Source organism: Elephas maximus, chromosome 5 (genome assembly GCF_024166365.1).
Source record: "Elephas maximus indicus isolate mEleMax1 chromosome 5, mEleMax1 primary haplotype, whole genome shotgun sequence".
Classification (NCBI taxonomy): Eukaryota; Metazoa; Chordata; class Mammalia; order Proboscidea; family Elephantidae; genus Elephas; species Elephas maximus.
This window is the reverse complement of record NC_064823.1, coordinates 28992206-29013160: the sequence shown is the minus strand read 5'-3', so window position 1 is coordinate 29013160 and position 20955 is coordinate 28992206. Positions and strand designations below refer to the sequence as shown.

At 40.1% G+C, this 20955-nt stretch overlaps 1 protein-coding gene across 1 annotated transcript; it reads left to right on the top strand.

Annotated features, from left to right (window-relative positions):
* The first annotated feature begins 10570 nt into the window (after nt 1-10570).
* Nucleotides 10571-17509, top strand: LOC126077512 (mitotic spindle assembly checkpoint protein MAD2A-like). Its single transcript, XM_049887053.1, has 5 exons — nt 10571-10754; nt 11627-11758; nt 15724-15822; nt 16501-16631; nt 17471-17509. The coding sequence occupies exons 1-5, from the start codon at nt 10682-10684 to the stop codon at nt 17507-17509; spliced, it is 474 nt and encodes a 157-aa protein (XP_049743010.1). The 5' UTR covers nt 10571-10681.
* The last annotated feature ends 3446 nt before the right edge of the window (nt 17510-20955 follow it).

Below are 20955 nucleotides of genomic sequence, written 5' to 3'. Positions count from 1 at the left end.
TTGTTGATTGTGGATCTAAGTAAAATGAAATCCTTGACAACTTCAATCTTTTCTCCATTTATCATGATTTTTCTCATTGGTCCAGTTGTGAGGATTTTTCGTTTTCTTTATGTTGAGGTGTAATCCATACTGAAGGCTGTGGTCACTGACCTTCATTAGTAAGTGCTTCAAATCCTCTTTCACTTTCAGCAAGCAAGGTTGTGTCATCTGCATAACGCAGGTTGTTAATGAGTCTTCCTCCAATCCCGATGCCCCGTTCTTCTTCATATAGTCCAGCTTCTCAGATTATTTGTTCAGCATACAGATTAAATGGGTATGCTGAAAGACTACAATCCTGACGCACAGCTTTCCTGACTTGAAACCAATCAGTATCCCCTTGTTCTGTCCAAACAACTGCCTCTTGATCTATGTAAGGGTTCCTGATGAGCAAAATTCAGTGTTCTGGAATTGCCATTTTTCCCAGTGTTATCCATAGTTTGTTATGATCCACACAGTCGAATGCCTTTGCATAGTCAATAAAACACAGGTGAACTCCCTTCTGGTATTCTCTGCTTTCAGCCAGGATCCATCTGACATCAGCAATGTTATTCCTGGTTCCACGTACTCTTCTGTAACCAGCCTGAATTTCTGGCAGTTCCCTGTGGATATACTGCAGCAGCCTTTTTGGAATAATCTTCAGCAAAATTTTGCTTGCATGTGATATTAATGATATTGTTCTATAATTTCCACATTCGGTTGGATCACCTTTCTTGGGAATAGGCATAAATATGGATATCTTCCAGTCAGTTGGTCAGGAAACTGTCTTTCATATTTCTTGGCCTACATGAGTGAGCACCTCCAGTGCTGCATCTGTTTGTTGAAACATCTCAATTGATATTCCATCAATTCCTGGAGCCTTGTTTTTCGCCAATGCCTTCAGAGAAGCTTGGACTTCTTCCTTCACTACCATCGGTTCCTGATCATATGCCACCTCTTGAAATGGCTGAATATCGACTAATTCTTTTTGGTATAATGACTTTGTGTAATCATTTCATTTTCTTTTGATGCTTCCTGCATTGTTTAATATTTTCCCCATGGAATCCTTCAGTATTGCATCTCGAGGTTTGAATTTTTTCTTTAGTTCTTTCAGGTTGAGAAACGACGAGCGTGTTGTTCCCTTTTGGTTTTCCATCTCCAGCTTTTTGCACATGTCATTATAATACTTTACTTTGTCTTCTTAAGAGGCCCTTTGAAATATTCTTTTCAGTTCTTTTACTTCATCAATTCTTTCTTTTGCTTTAGCTGCGCGACGCTCAAGAGGACATTTCAGAGACTCCTCTGACATCTGTCTTGGTCTTTTCTTTCTTTCCTCTCTTTTCAGTGACCTCTTGCTTTCTTCATGGATGATGTCCTTGATGTCATTCCACAGATCATCTGGTCTTTGGTCACTAGTGTTCAGTGCATCAAATCTGTTCTTCAGATGGTCCCTAAATTCAGGTGGGATACACCCAAGGTCATATTTTGGCTCTCATGAACTTGCTCTTATTTTCTTCAGTTTCTGCTTGAAATTGCATGTGAGCAATTGATGTTCTGTTCCACAGTCGGCCCCTGGCCTTGTTCTGACTGATGGTATTGAGCTTTTCCATCGTCTCTTTCCACAGATGTAGTCAATTTGGTTTCTGTGTGTTCCATCTGATGAGGTCCATGTGTACAGTCACCGTTTATGTTGTTGAAAGAAGGTATTTGCAATGAAGAAGTCGTTGGTCTTGCAAAATTCTATCATTCGATCTCCAGCATCTTTTCTATCACCAGGGCCATATTTTCCAACTACTGATCCTTCTTCTTTGTTTTCAACTTTTGCATTCCAACTACCAGTAATTATCAATGCATCTTGATTGCATGTTCGATCAATTTCAAACTGTAGCAGCTGATAAAAATCTTCTATTTCTTCATCTTTGGTCCTAGTGGTTGCTGCATAATTTGAATAACAGTCATATTAACTGGTCTTCCTTGTAGGCGTATGGATATTATCCTATCACTGACTGTGTTGTACTTCAGGATAGATCTTGAAACGTTCTTTTTGACGATGAATGCAACACCATTCCTCTTTGAGTTGTCATTCCCAACATAGTAGACTATATGATTGTCCAATCCAAAATGGCCAATACCAGTCCATTTCAGCTCACTAATGCCTAGGATATCGATGTTAATGCGTCCATTTCATTTTTGATGATTTCCAATTTTCCTAGAATCATACTTCATACATTCCATGTTCTGATTATTAATGGATGTTTGCAGGTGTTTCTTCTCATTTTGAGTCGTGCCACATCAGCAAATGAAGGTCCTGAAAGCTTTACACCATCCATGTCGTTAAGGTTGGCTCTACTTGGAGGAGGCAGCTCTTCCCCATTCATCTTTTGAGTGCCTTCCAACCTGGGGGGCTCATCTTCCAGCACTATATCAGACAATGTTCCACTGCTATTCTTAAGATTTTCACTGGCTGATGCTTTTCAGAAGTAGACTGCCGGGTCCTTCTTCCTAGTCTAGAAGCTCAGCTGAAACCTATCCTCCATGGGTGACCCTGCTGGTATCTCAATACTGGTGGCATAGCTTCCAGCATCACAGCAACACACAAGCCCCCACAGTACGACTAACTGACAGACACGTGGGGGGATTAATCTCTAGTCCTTAGAAAATGGTACAGGCTCTGTTCAAAATATAGCTGAACAGCCTGTTCCACTCTTAAACATAACAAAGACCCTAATACCTTACAACATATTCTCCCCTATTCAAAATGGATGATTGAGACCTTGAGATGACATGACATGATGCTCTAAGTAATCCCTAAACATTTTTTTTATTAAACCAGCTACACTGGTCTCTTACAAAGGGGTACAGAGCTATCTTAGCTCCTGTGGCCTTGGTCTCTCCTTTCTTTTTTCTTCTCTTGAGAAATGGCCTTCAGTCTACAAACCAACAAGAAGGCTGTCTGACATTTTTAATCTACAACTTTCTTACTCCCTATCTCAGCTACAGTAAAAAAAAAAAAAAAAAAAAAAAACTTACTCCCCATCTCAGCTACAGCAGACTTGACAAAACAGTTCCACTAGCCGAGAGATTCTTTTGTGAGGTTTTTCAGCCTGTTACAAATATACTGATTAGAGCCCAGATGCCTGACATACATATCTTTAGTTTAACAGTTTTTTTTGTTTTTTAGTTGTTTTGTGATGTATAAGACCATCTATAGACTATGTGCTCAAAACATTAGGTAACCCTGATCTTCCCCATATAAAACCCTCCTATCAACCCTTTAGATAGACAAAATTTGAAAAAAACTTAACCTCTCCGTCTCTTGAATACCGGTATTCAATAAAGCCCTCTCTTACTGCTTACCTCCTCCTGTCTCAATATTAACTTCGCCACAGGCGACTTGAACCCATGATTTGTGATAACAGTAGTAATCTCTACGGAAGCAGATTGCCACATCCTCCTCCCATAGAGCAGCTCCTATGCTCAAACCACCAGCCTTTTGGTGAACAGCCTAGCACTTAACCACTGGGCCACCAGGGCTCCTGTACCACCAGGACCTTCAAAAGAAGGATAACAGCTCTATACTTTGATTCAACATTCCATTCTGAAGTATTCCATAGATATGAATACCTTGGAAACTACTAAGTTCATTTTTCCTTCATTACAAGTGTTTTACATCAGGCATGGCAAACTTTTTTGAAAAGAGTCAGATGAGACACAAATTATGCATTGCAGGCCATATAGATCTCTGTCGATGTTCGTCAGGGTTTTTTTGTTTGTTTTGTAACCCTTAAAAAAAAAAAAAAAATTCTTAGTTTGTGGGCCAAAGAGGCCAGCAGAGTTGGCTCACAGGACTTACTTTCCACAGCCCTGTTTTAAATGTTTAAATAAAACAACTTTTTACCTGGAGGTAAAACACAGACACCTTGACTGAATTTTTTAAAGGCATTATTTCACATGTCAAACAGTTCCATCTTCCGGCTCTATGAACTATTTTTGTACGAACATAAAATCAGTTTTTTTTTTTTCAACGTAAGCTTTAAAAAAAACAAGAGCATCATTTAGCGTGGTTTCAAATAGACCTAAGCTAAAAAGGAGACGAAGTTAGGACCCTCGATCCTACTATTCTGTCTTTCACTGACTAGATGGTGAACACCTTAGACAAACTATATATCCTCCCTGAACCGTGGTTTTCTCACCTATAAGATAGTTCAACAAGGTCATTAATTAAGGTTTTTTTTTTTAAATTCCAGTTGATTTTTTCCAAATTTTTATGAGTACATCTATGTTTTTAATACTCTTTCACGGAATATGCACACGCTGGTGGCGTAGTGATTAAGAGCTATGGCTGCTATCAAAAAAAAGTCGGCAGTTGGAATCCACCAGGCGCTCGGTGGAAACCCTACGGGGCAGTTCTAGTCTGTCCTACAGAGTCGCTATGAGTCAGAATCCACTCAACTGCAACGGGTATGGAGTTTTTTGTTTTTTGTTTTAATATGGAATATTAAGTGTTTGGGTGCTAACCAAAAAATCGGCAGTTTGAACCCACCAGCCACCCTGCAGGAGAAAGACGTGGTTGTCAGCTTCTGTAAAGATTACAGCCTTGGAAATCCTATGGGACAGTTCTACTCTGTCCTTTAGGGTTGTTATGAGTCAGAACCTACTCGATGCCAGTAGGTTTTTTTTTTCTTTAATATGGAAATAGGCCTATTTATGACACACTTTTTCGTAGTTATCTTTTTTTATGAATATGAGTTCATTTTGTTATTTGTTGTGTTTGAATTTCCTTCAGAAAAAAAAAATCTTGATTTATACTTCGCCCTGTGCAAATAGCCAACACCCTCAACACCACTTATTGGAAAAATTTTACTGAACTGTGAATAAAAGTAAACTCAAGTAACTGAAAACAAGTTTTTAAAAACATTCTGTAAAGATAAGTCTGCATGCTTTGGTTAAGTTGGGGTCAAGGCGAAACTGAGCATCCAAAAGTTAATGGAGAAGAAGCACCTCCCAAGCCTCTACCATCCTGTTACTGGGGTGATGGCTTGGAAGTAGTACAGGCTCAGAGTCTGGGCAGCTCTTTTTAACTTGCTCAGGCTTTGACCAATACTATCTCCTATTGCACACTCGGCACCTTGGGTTTACCTGGATTACTATTTCATTTTTCATTCATATCTGTCATCAACTCTTGTTTCAAAATGCCTTTCTCTGATATATCACTTCTTATTTAGCCTTTCTGGCATCCACCTAGTCGAGATGCTCAACTTCCTAGCCCTGCATTATGAAAACAGCCATCATAGTCTATTGCTTTTCAAAGAGTGCTCTGAGAATTTGCATCAGTTGGGATGCTGGTTAAATATGCTACCTCCTAAGTTTTTTTTTAAGCCCCATCCTGTAGAATACCACTGTTCAGCAGAAACATAACAAGAGTGGCATGTGTAATTTGAAATGTCCCTGAAGTCACGTGAAAGATTTAAAAGAAAACAGATTAATTTTAATAACACATTTTATTTAATCCAATTTATGTCAAAGATTCATTTCAATATACATACAAACCAAACAAACCCAGTGCCATCAAGTCGAATCCGACTAATAGCGACCCTATAGGACAGAGTAGAACTGCCCCACACAGTTTCCAAGGAGCACCTGGGGGATTCGAATTGCCGACCTTTTGGCTAACAACCTTAGCACTTAACTACTACGCCGCCAATGTATATAATGCATTAAAAAACATAGGAATACATGATACTTTATATTCTTTTTTCTGTATGTCTTTGAAATGTTATGGATGTATTTTACACTAGGAGCACATCCCAGTTCAGACAAGCACATTTCAAGTGCTCAAGACCCACATGTGGCTAGCGGCTAGTCTACTGGACTGAATCAAACTGGACGAGAAGGGAATATAAGCCAGGAATTTGCATATTTATCAAGATACCCAGGGGATTCTTCTACTTAATTTTGAGAACAACCATTCTAGGCTGTCCCGTGCACAATCCTTTCTACCAACATTACTGAACGGGACTTGAAAAAATGTCGCTTTCCTGGTCTCAATTGCTTGGTGGCCATCCAGTCAGCCTCTAACTCATGGCGACCCCAGGCACAATGGAACAAAGGCCTTTCTTCCTGGTCTGTCTTGGTCTGGAAAGCGCTACTGAAACCTGTTCAGCATCACAGCAACACACAAGCCTCCGCTGACAGATGGTGGTGTCTACACGTGAGGTGCACTGACCAGGAATTGAACCTGTGTCTCCTGTATGGAAGGTGAGAATTCTGCCACCACTAAGACCCTAGAAATCTCTGGTGCCTCCAGCTCAATCAACTCAGATGGGCATTCAAAGCTCGCTAAAAGTGACATAACCTCATCCACCCAACATACTCTCCCACTAAGAAATGTATTAGGTTCTACCATGAAGCTACCATGAGGCAAATATTCAGACATTCATCTATGCAACACATATTTGTGGAGCACCCACTAAATGCCACCATGGATCCTACACAAAAATAGGGAATATATAACACAAATCCTGATGAAGCAAGTAATATAAGATGCTATGAGAATACATAAGAGAGGACTTCATACAGTCTGAGGAGTCAAAGAAAATTTTTCTAATAGTAACATTTAAGTTAAGAAGGGGTGTGAGTATAATTAGGAATCTGACCACCAAAAAGAAATTTGTAGACATGATGAAAAGCCTTGAGTTTGAAAGAATGATGAAGCAGAGAGGTTAGGAAAGTAATCTGAAAGGAGGTTGTGGAGGTAGGCAGAAGGCTGAAAAAGCCTAAGTGGCGAAAATTCCGTTGTTCTTTGTTTTTTTTTCTTGCATGTATATTTAAATAAAACAAGACTACAAACTTCTCAAAAGGTAGACTATCCCTCTTACGCGTAATTTTTTACTTATATCTTCTCCTAGAGTACAATGAAAATATTCAATAAATACTTCCTCAAGGCACGGAAACAAACAAACAAACAAAAGCCAAACCCACTGCCTTCGAGTCAATTCCAACTCATACTGACCCTGTGGTTAATGCCTGAAAATTCTGTTCATTTCTAGAATCTCCAAGTTACACTAATAATTATTTGCATTTTCTGATAATTTAAAAACCATACTATCATGAAACACAAAGAAGTCTTTCCTGAGGTGCTGAGTTTTAAGATAAAGTTAGTTCCTTCGAAACAGGCAATTTTTCTACGGGGAAAGGTGGATGTCAGAACGCAGGCCCCAACTGAACTCCCTGGAAACCCTGTTTGCCTAGTTGTTAAGTGCTAACCATTGCTAACCAAAAGGTCGGCAGTGTGAATCCACCAGGTACTCTTTGGAAACTTTATGGTGCACTTCTACTTCCTTCTGTAGGGTGGCTAGGAGTCAGGTTTTGTAAGCGGAGGTCCCAGTGGAAGGGTGAAGGACATTCAGCTTCCTTGCCTCTTAATCACTGCCCCTGACATCATTGTTCTTCACATCAAAACTGGTGATTAAAAAACTCAAAAGAGACTAAATGATGTAAGATTTTACTGGGTCAACTCAGCCTACTATCCATTCTACTTGTAGTTTGCTCTTCAAACTGATTGAAATATGCTGTTTCACTGCGTGAAAGGCTCCCAACATTCCTGCCCTTCTCTCCCACAAGAGCACACCCTGTAGAAACAATCCCTACACTGACAGCACTGGGGCAGAACCTGTGATTCTGAGGGGATATCACTTTAAAGGGGTTTTTATCACTTTCAAGATTAGGTCAAAAGGGAGACTATGTGAATGGATCTGATCTAAAAGCCAGCCCTGATCTGACTTGAGTCCTTAAGACTCCAGGACTTTCCTGAAGTCACAGAACTTGGAAGTGAGAAGGCCTATGGAAAGGTGGCCTCCAGCAAACAATTAGCAAGACAAGAGGGACCTCAGTTGTACAAGGGAAGGGAAATTAATTCTGCCAACAACCAGAAAACCTGGAAGAGAACTCCATATGTCAGATGAAGTCTATTCAGCAGGCACCTTGATTTCAGCCTTGTGAGACTCTAAGCAGAGAAACCAGCTATGCCATGCCTTCTGAGTGAGGAAACTGAGATAATAAATGGGTGTCATTTTAAGCCGTGGAAATTATGCTCATTTGTTATGTATCGATAAAAAATCTAATACACACACTCAGGCATTTCTCATATAATTAAAGAACATAGCATGTTTGCTGGATAGCCTTTCAGACTTCATTTTACAAATAATTTCCTTCTTAATGACAAACATTAAATGTCCAATGTCTCCTTAATACTCCTTACTGTAACATAAAAAAAACAAAAAAGAAAACTGTTGCCATCAGGTGGATTCCAACTCATAGTGACCCTACAGGACAAACCAGAACTATCCGACAGGATTTCTCCAAGGAGCAGCCTGTGTATTTGAGTTGCTGATCTTTTGGTTAGCAGCAGAGCTCTGAACCACTGTACCACCAGGGCTCCCACCCTAACTATTGAATTTGTGAGTCAAATTCACCTTCAGTGTTGAAGGGTCTTTTTGGTGATGTGACCTTAGTTCTGACAAACCACCAAAGGATGGGAGGGTGAACCAAGTACATTTTGCCCAGTGAGACACAGCCCCTGCCACCCCAGGCTCTGCTCCACTGCTTTGATGGGGCCCTGAGCTCAAGACAGATATGGACATGGAAGAGAAAAGTGGATTTGGGTTCATTCTTTCAATTCCTAATCCAATTTTTTTTGGGGAAAAAAACATGATAGCAGACTTAGCGATTGAGAAATAAATGCTGTACTGCACTGGGCAAATCTGCTGCAAAAGATCTCTTTAAAGTGTTAAAAAGCAAAGATATCACTTTTTTTTTTTTTATTGTGCTTTCAGTGAAAGTTTACCAACCAAGTCATTCTCTCATACAAAAACTTATATACACCTTGCTATATAATCCTAGTTGCTCTCTCTCTAATAAGGCAGCACACTCCCTCCCTCCACTGTCTGTTTCCTGTCCATTCCCCCAGCTTCTGATACCCTCTGCCCTCTCATCTATCCTCCAGACAGGAACCACCCACATAGTCTCATGTGTCTACTTGATCCAAGATGCTCACTCATCACCAGTATCATTTTCTATCCCATAGTCCAGTCTGAACCCTAACTAAAGAGTTAGCTTTGGGAATGGTTCCTATCCTGGGGTAACAGAAGGTCTGGGGATCATGACCTCTGGGGTCCTTCTCGTGCCAGTCAGACCATTAAGCCTGGTCTTTCTATAAGAATTTAGGGTCTGCATCCCCCTGCTCTGCTGCTCCCTAAGGGGTTCTCTGTTGTGTTCCCTGTCAAGGCAGTCATCAGTTGTAGCTGGGTACCACGTAGTCCTTCTGGTCTCAGGCTGATGCAGTCTCTGCTTTCTCAGGCCCTTTCTGTCCCTTGGGCTCATAATTACCTTATGTCTTTGGTGGTCTTCACTCTCCTTTGTTCCAGGTGAGTTGAGACCAACTGTTGCATCTTGGATGGCTGCTTGTTAGCATTTCAGATGCCAGACACCACTCTCCAAAGTGGGATGCTGAATGTTTTCTTAACAGATTTTATTATGCCAATTGACTTAGATGTCCCCTGAAACCATAGTCCCCAAACCCCCACCCCTGCTAGGCTGGCCTTCCAAGCATTGTTTATTCAGGAAACGTTGCAAAGACCAAGGTGCAGCTGACCCAAGCCATAGTATTTTCAATAGCCTAAAATGCATACGAAAACTGTACAATGACTAAGGAAGACTCCCAAATTGCTGCATTTAAGTTAAAGTGTTGGTGAAGAATATTGAATATACCACGGACTACGAACAAATCTGTCTTGGAAGAACGACAGCCAGAGTGCTGCTTCGAAGCGAGGATGGTGAGACTTGTCTTAAGGATTTTGGACATGCTACCAGGAGGGACCGGTCCCTGGAGAAGGAGATTGGAATTAGTAAAATACAGGGTTAGGGAAGAAGAGGAAGACCCCTAACAAGATGGATTGACACAGTGGCTTCAATAATGGGCTCAAATATAGCAACAATCGTGGGGATAGCACAAGATCTGCCAGTGTTTCTTTTTGTCATGCACAGGGTCACTACGAGTCTGAACCAACTGGAAGGCACCCTAACAACATGGGCACCAGGCTCTAGAAGGCAGTGGCTTGGCTGCTCAGCGTGCAGTTGCTTCTGGATAAATTTCCACCATGCATCCGCTACTGGGCAACATGAACAAGTATGAAGATCAATGGGGCCACTTTAGGTGCAGCTGGTAGGCAGTTTACATTAGTTTGAAAATACCTTTAAAACTCAAAATTGTGCTCCTTGCTCGCTCAGTCCATAGGCGTAGTAAGCGGACGCAAAAATAAGAATTGCCCATCTTCTCCACTCTGCCCCATCGAGTCTATCACGAGGAGAGTCTATCACCCAAGGAGCAAAAACCCACACACACAACTGAAACCCCAGTAGCAAGGCCAGGTCTCCGGACCGCGCCTGCACATTTAGCCAGCACTGGAGAAGGCGAGGGAGGGAGGGCGGAGAGGAAGGCCAGGGCGCCGCTGCGTGGGCGGGACCAGGAAATTCATCGCGCCTGCGCGAAGGGCAAGACGGCGGGCTGCGGCGTAACGTTTGAAACGAGTGGCGGGGAAGCGCTGCGGGATCCGCGGCAGTCGGTGTTTGCCCGGTGTAAGGCGCGCCTTCGTCTGTGGGCCGAGCCATGGCGCTGCAGCTCACCCGGGAGCAGGGTGTTACACTCCGCGGAAGCGCCGAAATCGTGGCTGAGTTCTTCTGTAAGTCCTCCTGATGCGGGCCAGGGTTGGGGAGAACCGAGCCCAGGCCGTCCCGTAGGCCCCCTGCTCGGCCTCCGAGGTGGGGAGCCGGGATGGGCCGGAGCGGCCCTGAGTCCGAGCCCTCGCGACCCCGCGCGGTCTGCCTGCCCCGAGGAATCGGCGGAGAGGCGGATGCCGGCGCCTAGCCCCGGACGCGTTCCTAATGGTGGAGGAGAAGGCTGGGCGCTGCGGGGGCCGCCTCGCGGTGCAGCGGCTTCACCTGGAGCGGCTCTTTGGTCGGACTCCGCAGCCCCCTGAGACCTGGTACGACTGAGCGGAGACCCAGTGTGTGTTTTGACCCAGCCCCTGCCCGGCGTTGGTTCTGAGGCAGGGCACGATCCGTCAGACTTTGTCTGGATAGCATTGTCCCCGACCAGGCCAGCTGTGTGCACGACTTCTACTAGAGCCTGGCAGGACATGAGGGGAGAAAAGGAGGAAAAAGAGGAGAAGCTTGTCTCGAGCAGTTGACCAGTCGGTCCAAGCCTGTTTTGTGTTTTATAACCATGTAATCTGAATTTAGTCTTGGATTACAATGAGACGAAATGTGGCAGTGGTAGGTTAATGCATTTTGGCGTTTAATTTGTCCTTTATTGCCACGTGAATGCATATATTGCTTTTACCCAGAAGCAAGATTTTATGGACATTTAATGCCACTTTGTACAGACATACTCTGCCTTGAGTAAGACAAGCAAACCTGTGTTTCAGCATTTACAGTTTTACACCATTAATGAAACCATAACCACATAGCCACATCTAAATATGGTTTATTTTCTGTAACTACAAATGATAATGACTTTAACGTTTCTTTTGCTTTCCGCGTTTGGCATTAACAGCATTTTATATCAGCGTGGCATATATCCATCTGAAACCTTTACCTGAGTGCGAAAATATGAACTCCACCTTGCTTGTGACTGCTGATCCTGAACTCATCAAATACCTAAATAATCTGGTGGATCAACTAAAAGGTATTTAATAATTGAAAGCACTTTGAGTTTTGCAGCCATTTTTGTATCCACATTGCCTGTCATCTTGGTCGTTTTTCAGCTTCCTATATAGAAGTGTGAAACACACTGCCTTCTAAAATATGCAGTGGTTTTCAATTGGGAGAAAGCACAGAGTGTATAAATTAAATCCTTTTCCACCACATTCTGAGGTGGCTGAGTATTTTGATGTTAGGAATATGATATGGCTTGATAAATGTCTCCATCAACTCCCTTAGAATGATTTTTGCTGTAATTCGAAAGTTCATATGGACAAATGGTACAAGTTAGAACTTAACGTAATTATGATAGCGTTTGAGAAAACGACGACTATACATTCCTAACATGATGCTTTCTCTGTAGCTGCTGAGATTTTAAAGTTAGCGTTAGAGAAACATCAAGGAAAATAAAATTGTATTAAACCTGCATACTAAACTTGGGTTTCTGGGACTAAAAAAAAAAAAAATCCTAAGTACCAGAACACCCATTTTTTAGCTTTTTCCCTTTATCTTTCTTTTTAATCTGCCTGTGACTGAATCTCTTTTACTGAACCCTCAATTCTTTCTTTCGCTCAAGAAATTGCTTTATTACCTGTTGTACCAATACCGTTCTCCATGTATTTTTTTCCTTCCAGAATTTCTGATAGCTTTCCTTTCATGTTTCAACTTAGTTTCTCCCCATTTGTTCTTCCAAAATACTAGTTTGTCTTTTAGTAGTGGCCATCCTTTTTCTTTTGAATTTTTAAATTCAAAAATTGTTTTTTGTATTGTTGTTTCAGAATTTTTTCATGTTCAGTTGTAGCTTCATTTTTTAGTTTTTACTTTATTTTTTACCTGTTCTGTTTTAGTAGGCCGTTCTGATAATGGCCGTCTGACCTTCGTTAGCTTGATACCTCTGTGAAGCTACATTATCCTCTAGATAAGCTAGTAACATTTCCCTGCCATTAATATCTACATGAGTAAAATCCCTAGATATTTGTACAGGGCTGTATGGAAGGATCTCAAGCAATGGTAAAAAGACAAGGAAAGGAAGATAGTAGTACAGAGTTTCTCAGCCTCAAAGAAGTTAAATGATTTAATAGGTCAGTGCTATGAGAATAGCAAGATTGGGCGACTGTTGGGGGTGTGGTAGTAGATATCAGTCTCAGGTGCAAGCAGGAAGCATGTCATTAGGAGTAACCTCCCTCTCCCAAAGTTGCATCCAAAGTTATGGGTCATAGGGTTAGGGCTAAATCTCCCATAGCTGTTCATAGAGCTACACCCAGGTGGATTGGCCTAGAACCTCCATAGATCTTTATGTGTAGGTCTGTGTCTTCATCTCAATTTGGTGGAGAAGCAAGCTTTGCCTGAGCCGCTGGTTCATTGGATTATCTGTTTCGAGACCACTCAAATGAAATTCCACCTCAAATGTATCTGGACTTCCTATTTAGCTTGTTCCCTTTTATTTTTATTAAAATTGAGGAATTATTCTTTGAGGCAAATTGTTTATCTGTTTTGAATCCCGTTGCTTTTAGTGTCCTCAGGGACTTTACACTACTTTTTTCCTATTTTTTATTTCTGTTGTGATTGGGATTCTTCCTATTGACATCATGTCTCCAATTTTCAAAGAAGAAAAATTGCTGCCTACCCGAAATCCCCTTCAAATGACCACCCATTCTCCTTTTAAAAGCTAAACCTTTGATGGCAAGTTGTTGATATATGCCAGGAGTCCAGCTGGTGGTCTGTTTTTGTACTGCTTGGAAACAGAACAGACACCTAGGTGGCCCACAAAATCTAAAATATTTACTGATTACTAAATGATTTTCTGTTTCTTGGTGGAAAACTTTGCTGACTCCTGTATATGCTATATCAGTTTTCAAAGTTACCTCAGAGCGCAATCTGAGGCCCTCCTCTCACTTTATAATCTCTCTAGATGATCTCTGACATGTGCTGATAAACCTTGTGTAGTTGACTCTTTATATCTAACCCAAATGTCTCCTAATTCCAAACCTATATACCCAGTGCCTTTCTTACATAACTATCCCGGAGATACTTCCGACTCATCATATTGAAAACTAAATTTAAGATTCTCTGCAAAAGTGCTCCACTTTCAATTCACTTTCCTAGCAGTGAATGGCTCAACCATCCAACCGGCGATACAAGCCAGTAACTTGGGAGATATTCCTGACTTGTTAGCTATGGGGGTTAATCCACTAAGTTCTGATAAATTTCGCCATGAAATCCCTTGAATCTGTCTACTTCTCCATTTCTACCAGTATATCCTCCTACATGCTTTAATGATCTCATCTTGCTTAAACTACTAAATGAACGAGTTAGTGTCTAAAAACCAAAAATCCAAACCCGTTGCCCTTGAATCGATTCCAACTCATACGGACCCTATAGGACAGAATAGAACTGCCCCATAAGTTCCCAAGGAGCAGCTGCTGAATTTGAACTGCCAACCTTTTGTTAAACCACCTTTTGGTAAGGGAGTAAGGGATCTACACTAATGTCTAGATCCCCTGTAACCCATTTTCAAAGTGATAGTTTTGAAATGTAAATCTGATTATATCGCGTCCTATTTCGAACACAGTGATGACTTCCCTGGTTCTTGAGATGTAATTTCATTTGGCCCACCTGGCCTTGTATGGTCTGGCTGCTGTTTATCTTTCCTGCAGTTCTACTGGCTTTCTTTCAGTCCTATAGTCACCTGCTGTCCCCTTCAAGTACTTAAGGCCTGTACCTTCTTTCCTTTCCTTTTGCATATTTAATACTGTTTGCCCCTCAGAGCTAAGCTGAAGCCTTCCCTGTCCTCCCTGATTGGGCCAGTTTTTCCTATTTAAATGCTCTTCATTGTACCATTTCTCCTTCACAGCAGTCACTGCAGTTGTAATTTCACATTTGTTGGTGTGGTGATTAAATCAGTTCCCATCTCCTACGCTCCTACCTTGGTTGTGGATGAAAATCTCTCTTGCTCACTGTATCCTCAGCAGCGAGTACTGTACTTTGTAGAAATACTGAGAATTTGAAAAGAGGAGCTAGATTATTGATGTGATAAGTTTTCTGAGCAGAAGGGAGGGGGTCAAAATACCAGTGGCAGGAATTAGCCGAGGATAGGACGAGAGACCTGAGAAGGTAAGAGTTGCTTTGCAATGCAGTGGACCAAAAAAGATGCCTTGTTTTGTGTTGCAGAATGGTTATACAAATGTTCTGTTCAGAAACTGGTGGTAGTCATCTCAAATATTGAAAGCAGTGAGGTCCTTGAAAGCTGGCTGTTTGATATTGAGGGTGATGAGACTGCAAAAGATGACAGATAAGTAAGAAATGATTTTTGCTCTGATAAGCCTTTTCCAAAAACTTGTTTTCGTTACAAAATGAGTTCTAAATGTATTGAACTAGTTTCATGTAAAGTAAATTCCATAAAGTGTTTCTGTCAGTTTAATTTAATCTTCAATCTCCTGTGGAAAAGAATTGTGCTCAGTTTAGTGCATCATGGATTTGTGTAGATGGTATTCTCTTAACTTAATGCCCTGAGTTTATAGCATCAAGTTCTAAATTTTAATGTTTATGGTGGTGTTTTCAGAAGTCTACAAGACACACTAGATGGGGCATTTCAGGAATGTACCTATATCTAAGGGGTTTTCTTAGACTCTTCCCCAGCTAGAGATGTGACTCTGCTTTATTTCCTTTAATGTCATGAACTTGCTAAGTCATGTGACAATAGATGATATGATGTTGATCTTAATAGATGACTGAAAGGATAAATGAAATACATAAGGATATTAAAATTATGCCTACTAGGCTGTATGTCCTAAAATACTTTTATTCATTATTTTTTAAACTCTTCTTATTGCATTACACATTTGATTTCAGAAGCACTTAAGCAGGTAAATACTCTTGGTTACTGAGAAGTTTTAAATAACTTGTGGAAACCTGAAATACATGAATAGATTTGGTTTCTTCCTAGTGCAGCCAGAGCAGAGTCTCAGAAAACTATCCAAGATGAGATCCGTTCAGTGATCAGACAGATCACGGCTACAGTAACATTTCTGCCGCTGTTGGGAGTTTCCTGTGAGTATTCACACAGCTCCTCATTCATTTAAAGTTGTAATGGGGAAAAGGCTAAACTACTGTTCAAGAATCACCCTTTATTCAGTTTTTTGTTAATTGTCAGTATCACGTGATATAAACGGGGGACAAAGCATTGTAAAGCAAAAAGTGAAGATTGGGGTATTGCAGGGAAAAAAAATGAAAACTTTTACAATACCCGTTCTGGTGTAATTCCTTTTGCTATTTTCTGTGTGTTAAGATTTTAGCTGTAAAACTGTGTTTTGCTCTTCAAACTTAGTTATTCTTTCATTTTCAGGTATTTATTGAGTGTCTATTATATGCCAGGCAGTGGTCTGGGTACTGAAACATAACAGTGAACAAATCAAGATGTTAGCTCTCCTATGGATTACATTTATTACATTCATTTTTTTCCCATGTGATGATACACTTATAATATTTTTGATGATTTTCTGTTTAAAAAAAAAAAAAGTCCTATAGTTTTCGTAAGATATGATAGGAGGTTGCAGTATTTTCTGTATTAAAATTTATTTTCATTGAGGAAAAGATACTATGTAATGATTAGAGGCCAAGCTATCCTGTCTTAACGCTATGGGTGGTTCAAAAGGTGAGAGAGACAGGGAAGGTTGTTTTACATTTGAAAACATGGTGTACTTTAATGTATTTTTATCCCCAATTTAGGTTCATTTGATCTACTGATTTACACAGATGAAGATTTGGTTGTACCTGAGAAATGGGAAGAATCAGGACCACAGTTCATTATCAGTTCTGAGGAAGTCCGTCTTCGTTCATTCACTACTACAATCCACAAAGTAAATAGCATGATGGCATACAAAACTCCGGTCAATGGCTGAGGGATGAGCTGAGAAAAATAATGTACTTGGCAATTCTCAAATGTGTTTTCCTGAAAGGAAGTCAACTACAAGTTGATATTTTTATTTCACTGGTGAATTTTTAGGTGGGGAAACAACATTATACCCTCCTGAAGTGTACATCATCCATTTTTTGTACCTGTTTAATGTTCCATGGAGTTGACATCATGAATTTGAGGAGATGATGGCATTATCCCTTCACTGATGTATTTGGCTAAATAGATGAGCACAAAAGCATATTGCACGTTGTCCAAAAGGGAATCAGTGTTCTAATGTCAGTTCTTTTGAAGGTGGCAACGGTAGTTGGAAAAACTTTAACTATAAAGCTAAATAACTTGCTAAATCAGACATTTTGGTCAAGTAGCTTGAGTCAGAATATAGGTAGGGTGATATTTAATTGTAAATTACTGCAAAAATAGTCTGACTATTCAGAATCTTTGTTTAGATCCTGAAAATAATATAATCCATAAGTCAAGAAATATTGAGGTCCGTCCAGCATTTTTTTAGATCTAGAGTTCCCATGTTGAAAAAAATTCCAATTATTTGACTTTATATAACTTTACCTATGAAGCTTTGAATGTTTCTACTGTTTAATTTCCTGTGATAGAGAACTCTTTGAAAATGTCCTTTTATGTTTGATAAAATCAAGCTTTTAATGACAATGGTGAAATAAAGTTAAATTTGTGTGTTTTAAATTTGTCTTAAAATGTTTTGATACTGGTGTTAAATGGTAGGTGGGATGGGTTCAGTATTGCAAATGATTTTTTTGTGTCACCTAGGCTATAGGTCCAAAGCATACAAAGACGAGGAAATCTTGAGGTACCTTGAATCTATTGTGTTTGGTTATACCACTTTAATCTCATAATAATCGACTTAAAATCAACATTGATTGTTTGTATAACAAGAGATATGCCTTTCGGAATTAGTTCAGTTTAGCAAATGTTGGATTGTAGTACCTTTAGGAGTCCCTGGGTGGCGCAAAAAATTAAGCACTGGACTAGTAACGAAAAGTTTGGTGGTTCAAACTCATCTACAGGCAACTCAGAAATAAGGCCTGGCAATCTGCTTTCAAAATTTCAGAGCCTTGAAAAATATGGAGCAGTTCTACTGTGTGCACGATGGGTTGCCATGAGGCAAAATCAACTCGAGGGGAACTAACAATAACAACAAACTGCCTTTCTACACTCTTAGCCTTACCTTCTTGACTTATGTGTAAGATTTCTCACAATATCCTTAATTACGGCCTTTTTTTTTACTCTCAGCTTGGTTATCTTTGTATACTTATTAAAAAAAAAAACAGCTTGCTTATCCCTGTGCCTGCATTAATACTATCAGCAGGTGTGTTCTATCTAGTTCTCACCTATTTTTCCAAGGTCAATTTATTGCGAACTTCAAAGAAATCTTTTATAATCTATTCTTAATCTCATCTCTTTTGTAGTAAGTAAATTTATTATGTAGCTACAATGTCCATTTGACACTGTTCTCATGTAACTTTCACTTCTAAGTGAATACACATAGCCTGTATTCATTTATTCAAAAATTACATGTTGAGCGTCTATTAATGTGCAAAAATACTATGTTGCAAGTGTCAGGATGAATGAAATAACGTTCTGGCCTTTCTGAACCTTAAAATCTTAGGAGGCAAAGGAAAATACATTGCAGAGGACCATAAAGTAGCCACACATGTCATTTAATTATGTATTTCTTTGTCTTCATTACTTCACTTGATGAATCATATTTTTTGATCCAATTGCATACTTTTTAAGAATGAAGTGCATTGTCTTATATTCCTTCATCTCAGTGCTTAGCAAATAGATGCTACTCTTTGATGGTGGTTATAGTGAATGCTGTTAAGAAAGCCCATACCCTAAGGAGCTGTTGAAGCTACCTAAATGAGGCCCAGGTGGCTAGAAAGGGTTACCCACAAGTCTTTTCTTCAATAAGAAAAGTAATAGTGCAGAAATGGAAGTGATTTTGAATTAGGTATAATCAAAAGTCTCTAGGTTTCCAAACAACATACAGTATAACACAAAGTGGACACTATTAAAATTAAAGCATTCCTTTGGATTCTTGGACAGTTCATAACCTCTAACATTTGAAATATAGGTTGAGAAGGAAAACAGAAATGGAACATTGGAATAAATAAGGAGAAATGAAAATCCTGGTTGTATTTTTAGGAAATATGTTTGAAAATCTTTAAAGAAAGCAAGGACTGTTTATCCTTCAAGAAGCATTGAATGCCTATGTAGTAAACAATGGAAATGGTAAATAAGATGTGGTTCTTCCCCAAAGGAGCTCACATATTACTGATCACACTAAAATTTCAGGCATTCATGTCTTTATTTGGCGAATTAAATGATCTTGTTTTAATTTGTGATTTAGTATAGCACTGACTTCTTTCTCCTTTAAGAGACATCTCCAGAAATTAATGCTGTGAATTTTAATGTTTCTCATTGAAAATAGTTTTAATGATAGGAGCTTCTGTCCTGTGGTCTGTAGCTGCAACTCTGTAGTACCAATTCTGCATCAGGTAAGCTCTTGTTTTGAAAATAAAAGCTAGTTTAGGGAAGGTTTAATGGAAGAGTGTTAACCGCATAAGGAATCAAAGGCTGAAAACCTGAGAAGTAGGGCAGCTTTAGAGTCCTCAGTGACAGCAACTGTGGATTCTCTATCTCTATGTAATAAATAGAACTTTGCCCAAATGACCTTGCTTGATGGGTTCAAGAACAATGTCAATAGAAAGCTTTGTTTGTCTTTCAGTTTGAGAATGAAGAATGTAAAACTGAAATCACGTTTTCAAAGGTTCAGCATATACTTCAGTCACTTCATCTCAGCTAGTACCGTTAACAGAGTTAAATTTTCCGATTTTACATTTGCATGACACTGTTTGCTGTTGTAGGGTTCTAAAGGCCAGGCTATGTATCAGTTATGAAATAAACATGTTGGAATTGAATAGGAGTCAAGCTACGAGCTTTATTGTTAAAGCGAGATTAGAAAACAGCTTCGGTCTATGACTCCAATTGGACTTGTTCCAACCTGTTTCTACACCTTTAGGCGTACCTTAGGGGAAGACATTTAAAGCAAACAGCTTGTAAGGTTTGTGACAGGTTTCTACACCATTTTAAACAGAGACATGAAGATTCCAAGAGTCTGGTGAGCCTCTAGACCTGGCCTAGACTCTGGTTCAGTTTTGCTTACCATAGGTAGAGGAATGAAAACATGTTCCGGTTGAGCCCATCAAAGTCTGAAATAGATCCCAGAAGGGACTGAGCTACACCTGGCTTCCAGGATCCTTCTCCTAGTGTCTTCAGTCTGAGAAGTCAAGCCTTCGTGGGAATGTCCAAGCAGAGGTATAAGAGTGTCACGTATTAGGTGGGTTTTGCTGCATAGAAAGAGCCATGGGGTATCAATAAGCTCTTATTCTCACAAGTCTACAGGTTAGCTGAAATTGTTGTGTTCCACATACCTCATTCTACCATCAGAGGGGCAGTGACTAGGTAAGACTGTTAAGGCTTGACTTCAGAACCTTCACACTGATGTTTTTCCCACATTCCGCTAATGAAAGCAAGACTCATGGTGAAGCCAAATATCAACGGGCAGGGGATGATACATGGAGATGAGGGAGGGGAAACATGAAAGCAATCTGATAAATCAGGGGTTGACAAACTTTTTCTGTAAAGGGCCAGATAGTAAATAGTTCAGGCTTTGTAGGCGTCTGGTTTCTGTTGCACCTAGTCAAGTTTGCCATTGTATCTCAAAAGCACATATAGACAATACATAAAGAAATGAGCCTGGCTGTGTTCCAATCACAAAAACCAAGTGATGGGCAGGATTTGGCCCAATGGTTGTCGTTTGTCTGTAGTAGATCATAGTTTCTTCTTTGGTCACAAATATTAAAACCCCTCCCTACTTCTGAGGATTCCATTTTGTGACATTTATTTAAGGCTCACATGTAAAACAATATCATTTGTTATCTCCATCCTTAGCATCTGAAATCATATGGGAAGTCTCCCTATTTTATCTTAATTCCATATTCTCTGAAGCACAAATCAAGGACAAAATTCATCAAGGTATTTGTTGCCCAGGACACCCCATAGTAAATTCTGATATGAAAACTTGGGAAGTGACTTCTGTGCCATGTTGTTGTTGTTGTTAGGTGCCAACAAGTCGGTTCCAACTCATAGCGACCCTATGAATGACAGAACGAAACACTGCCCTGTCCTGAGCCATCCTTACAATCGTTGTTATGCTTGAACTCATTGTA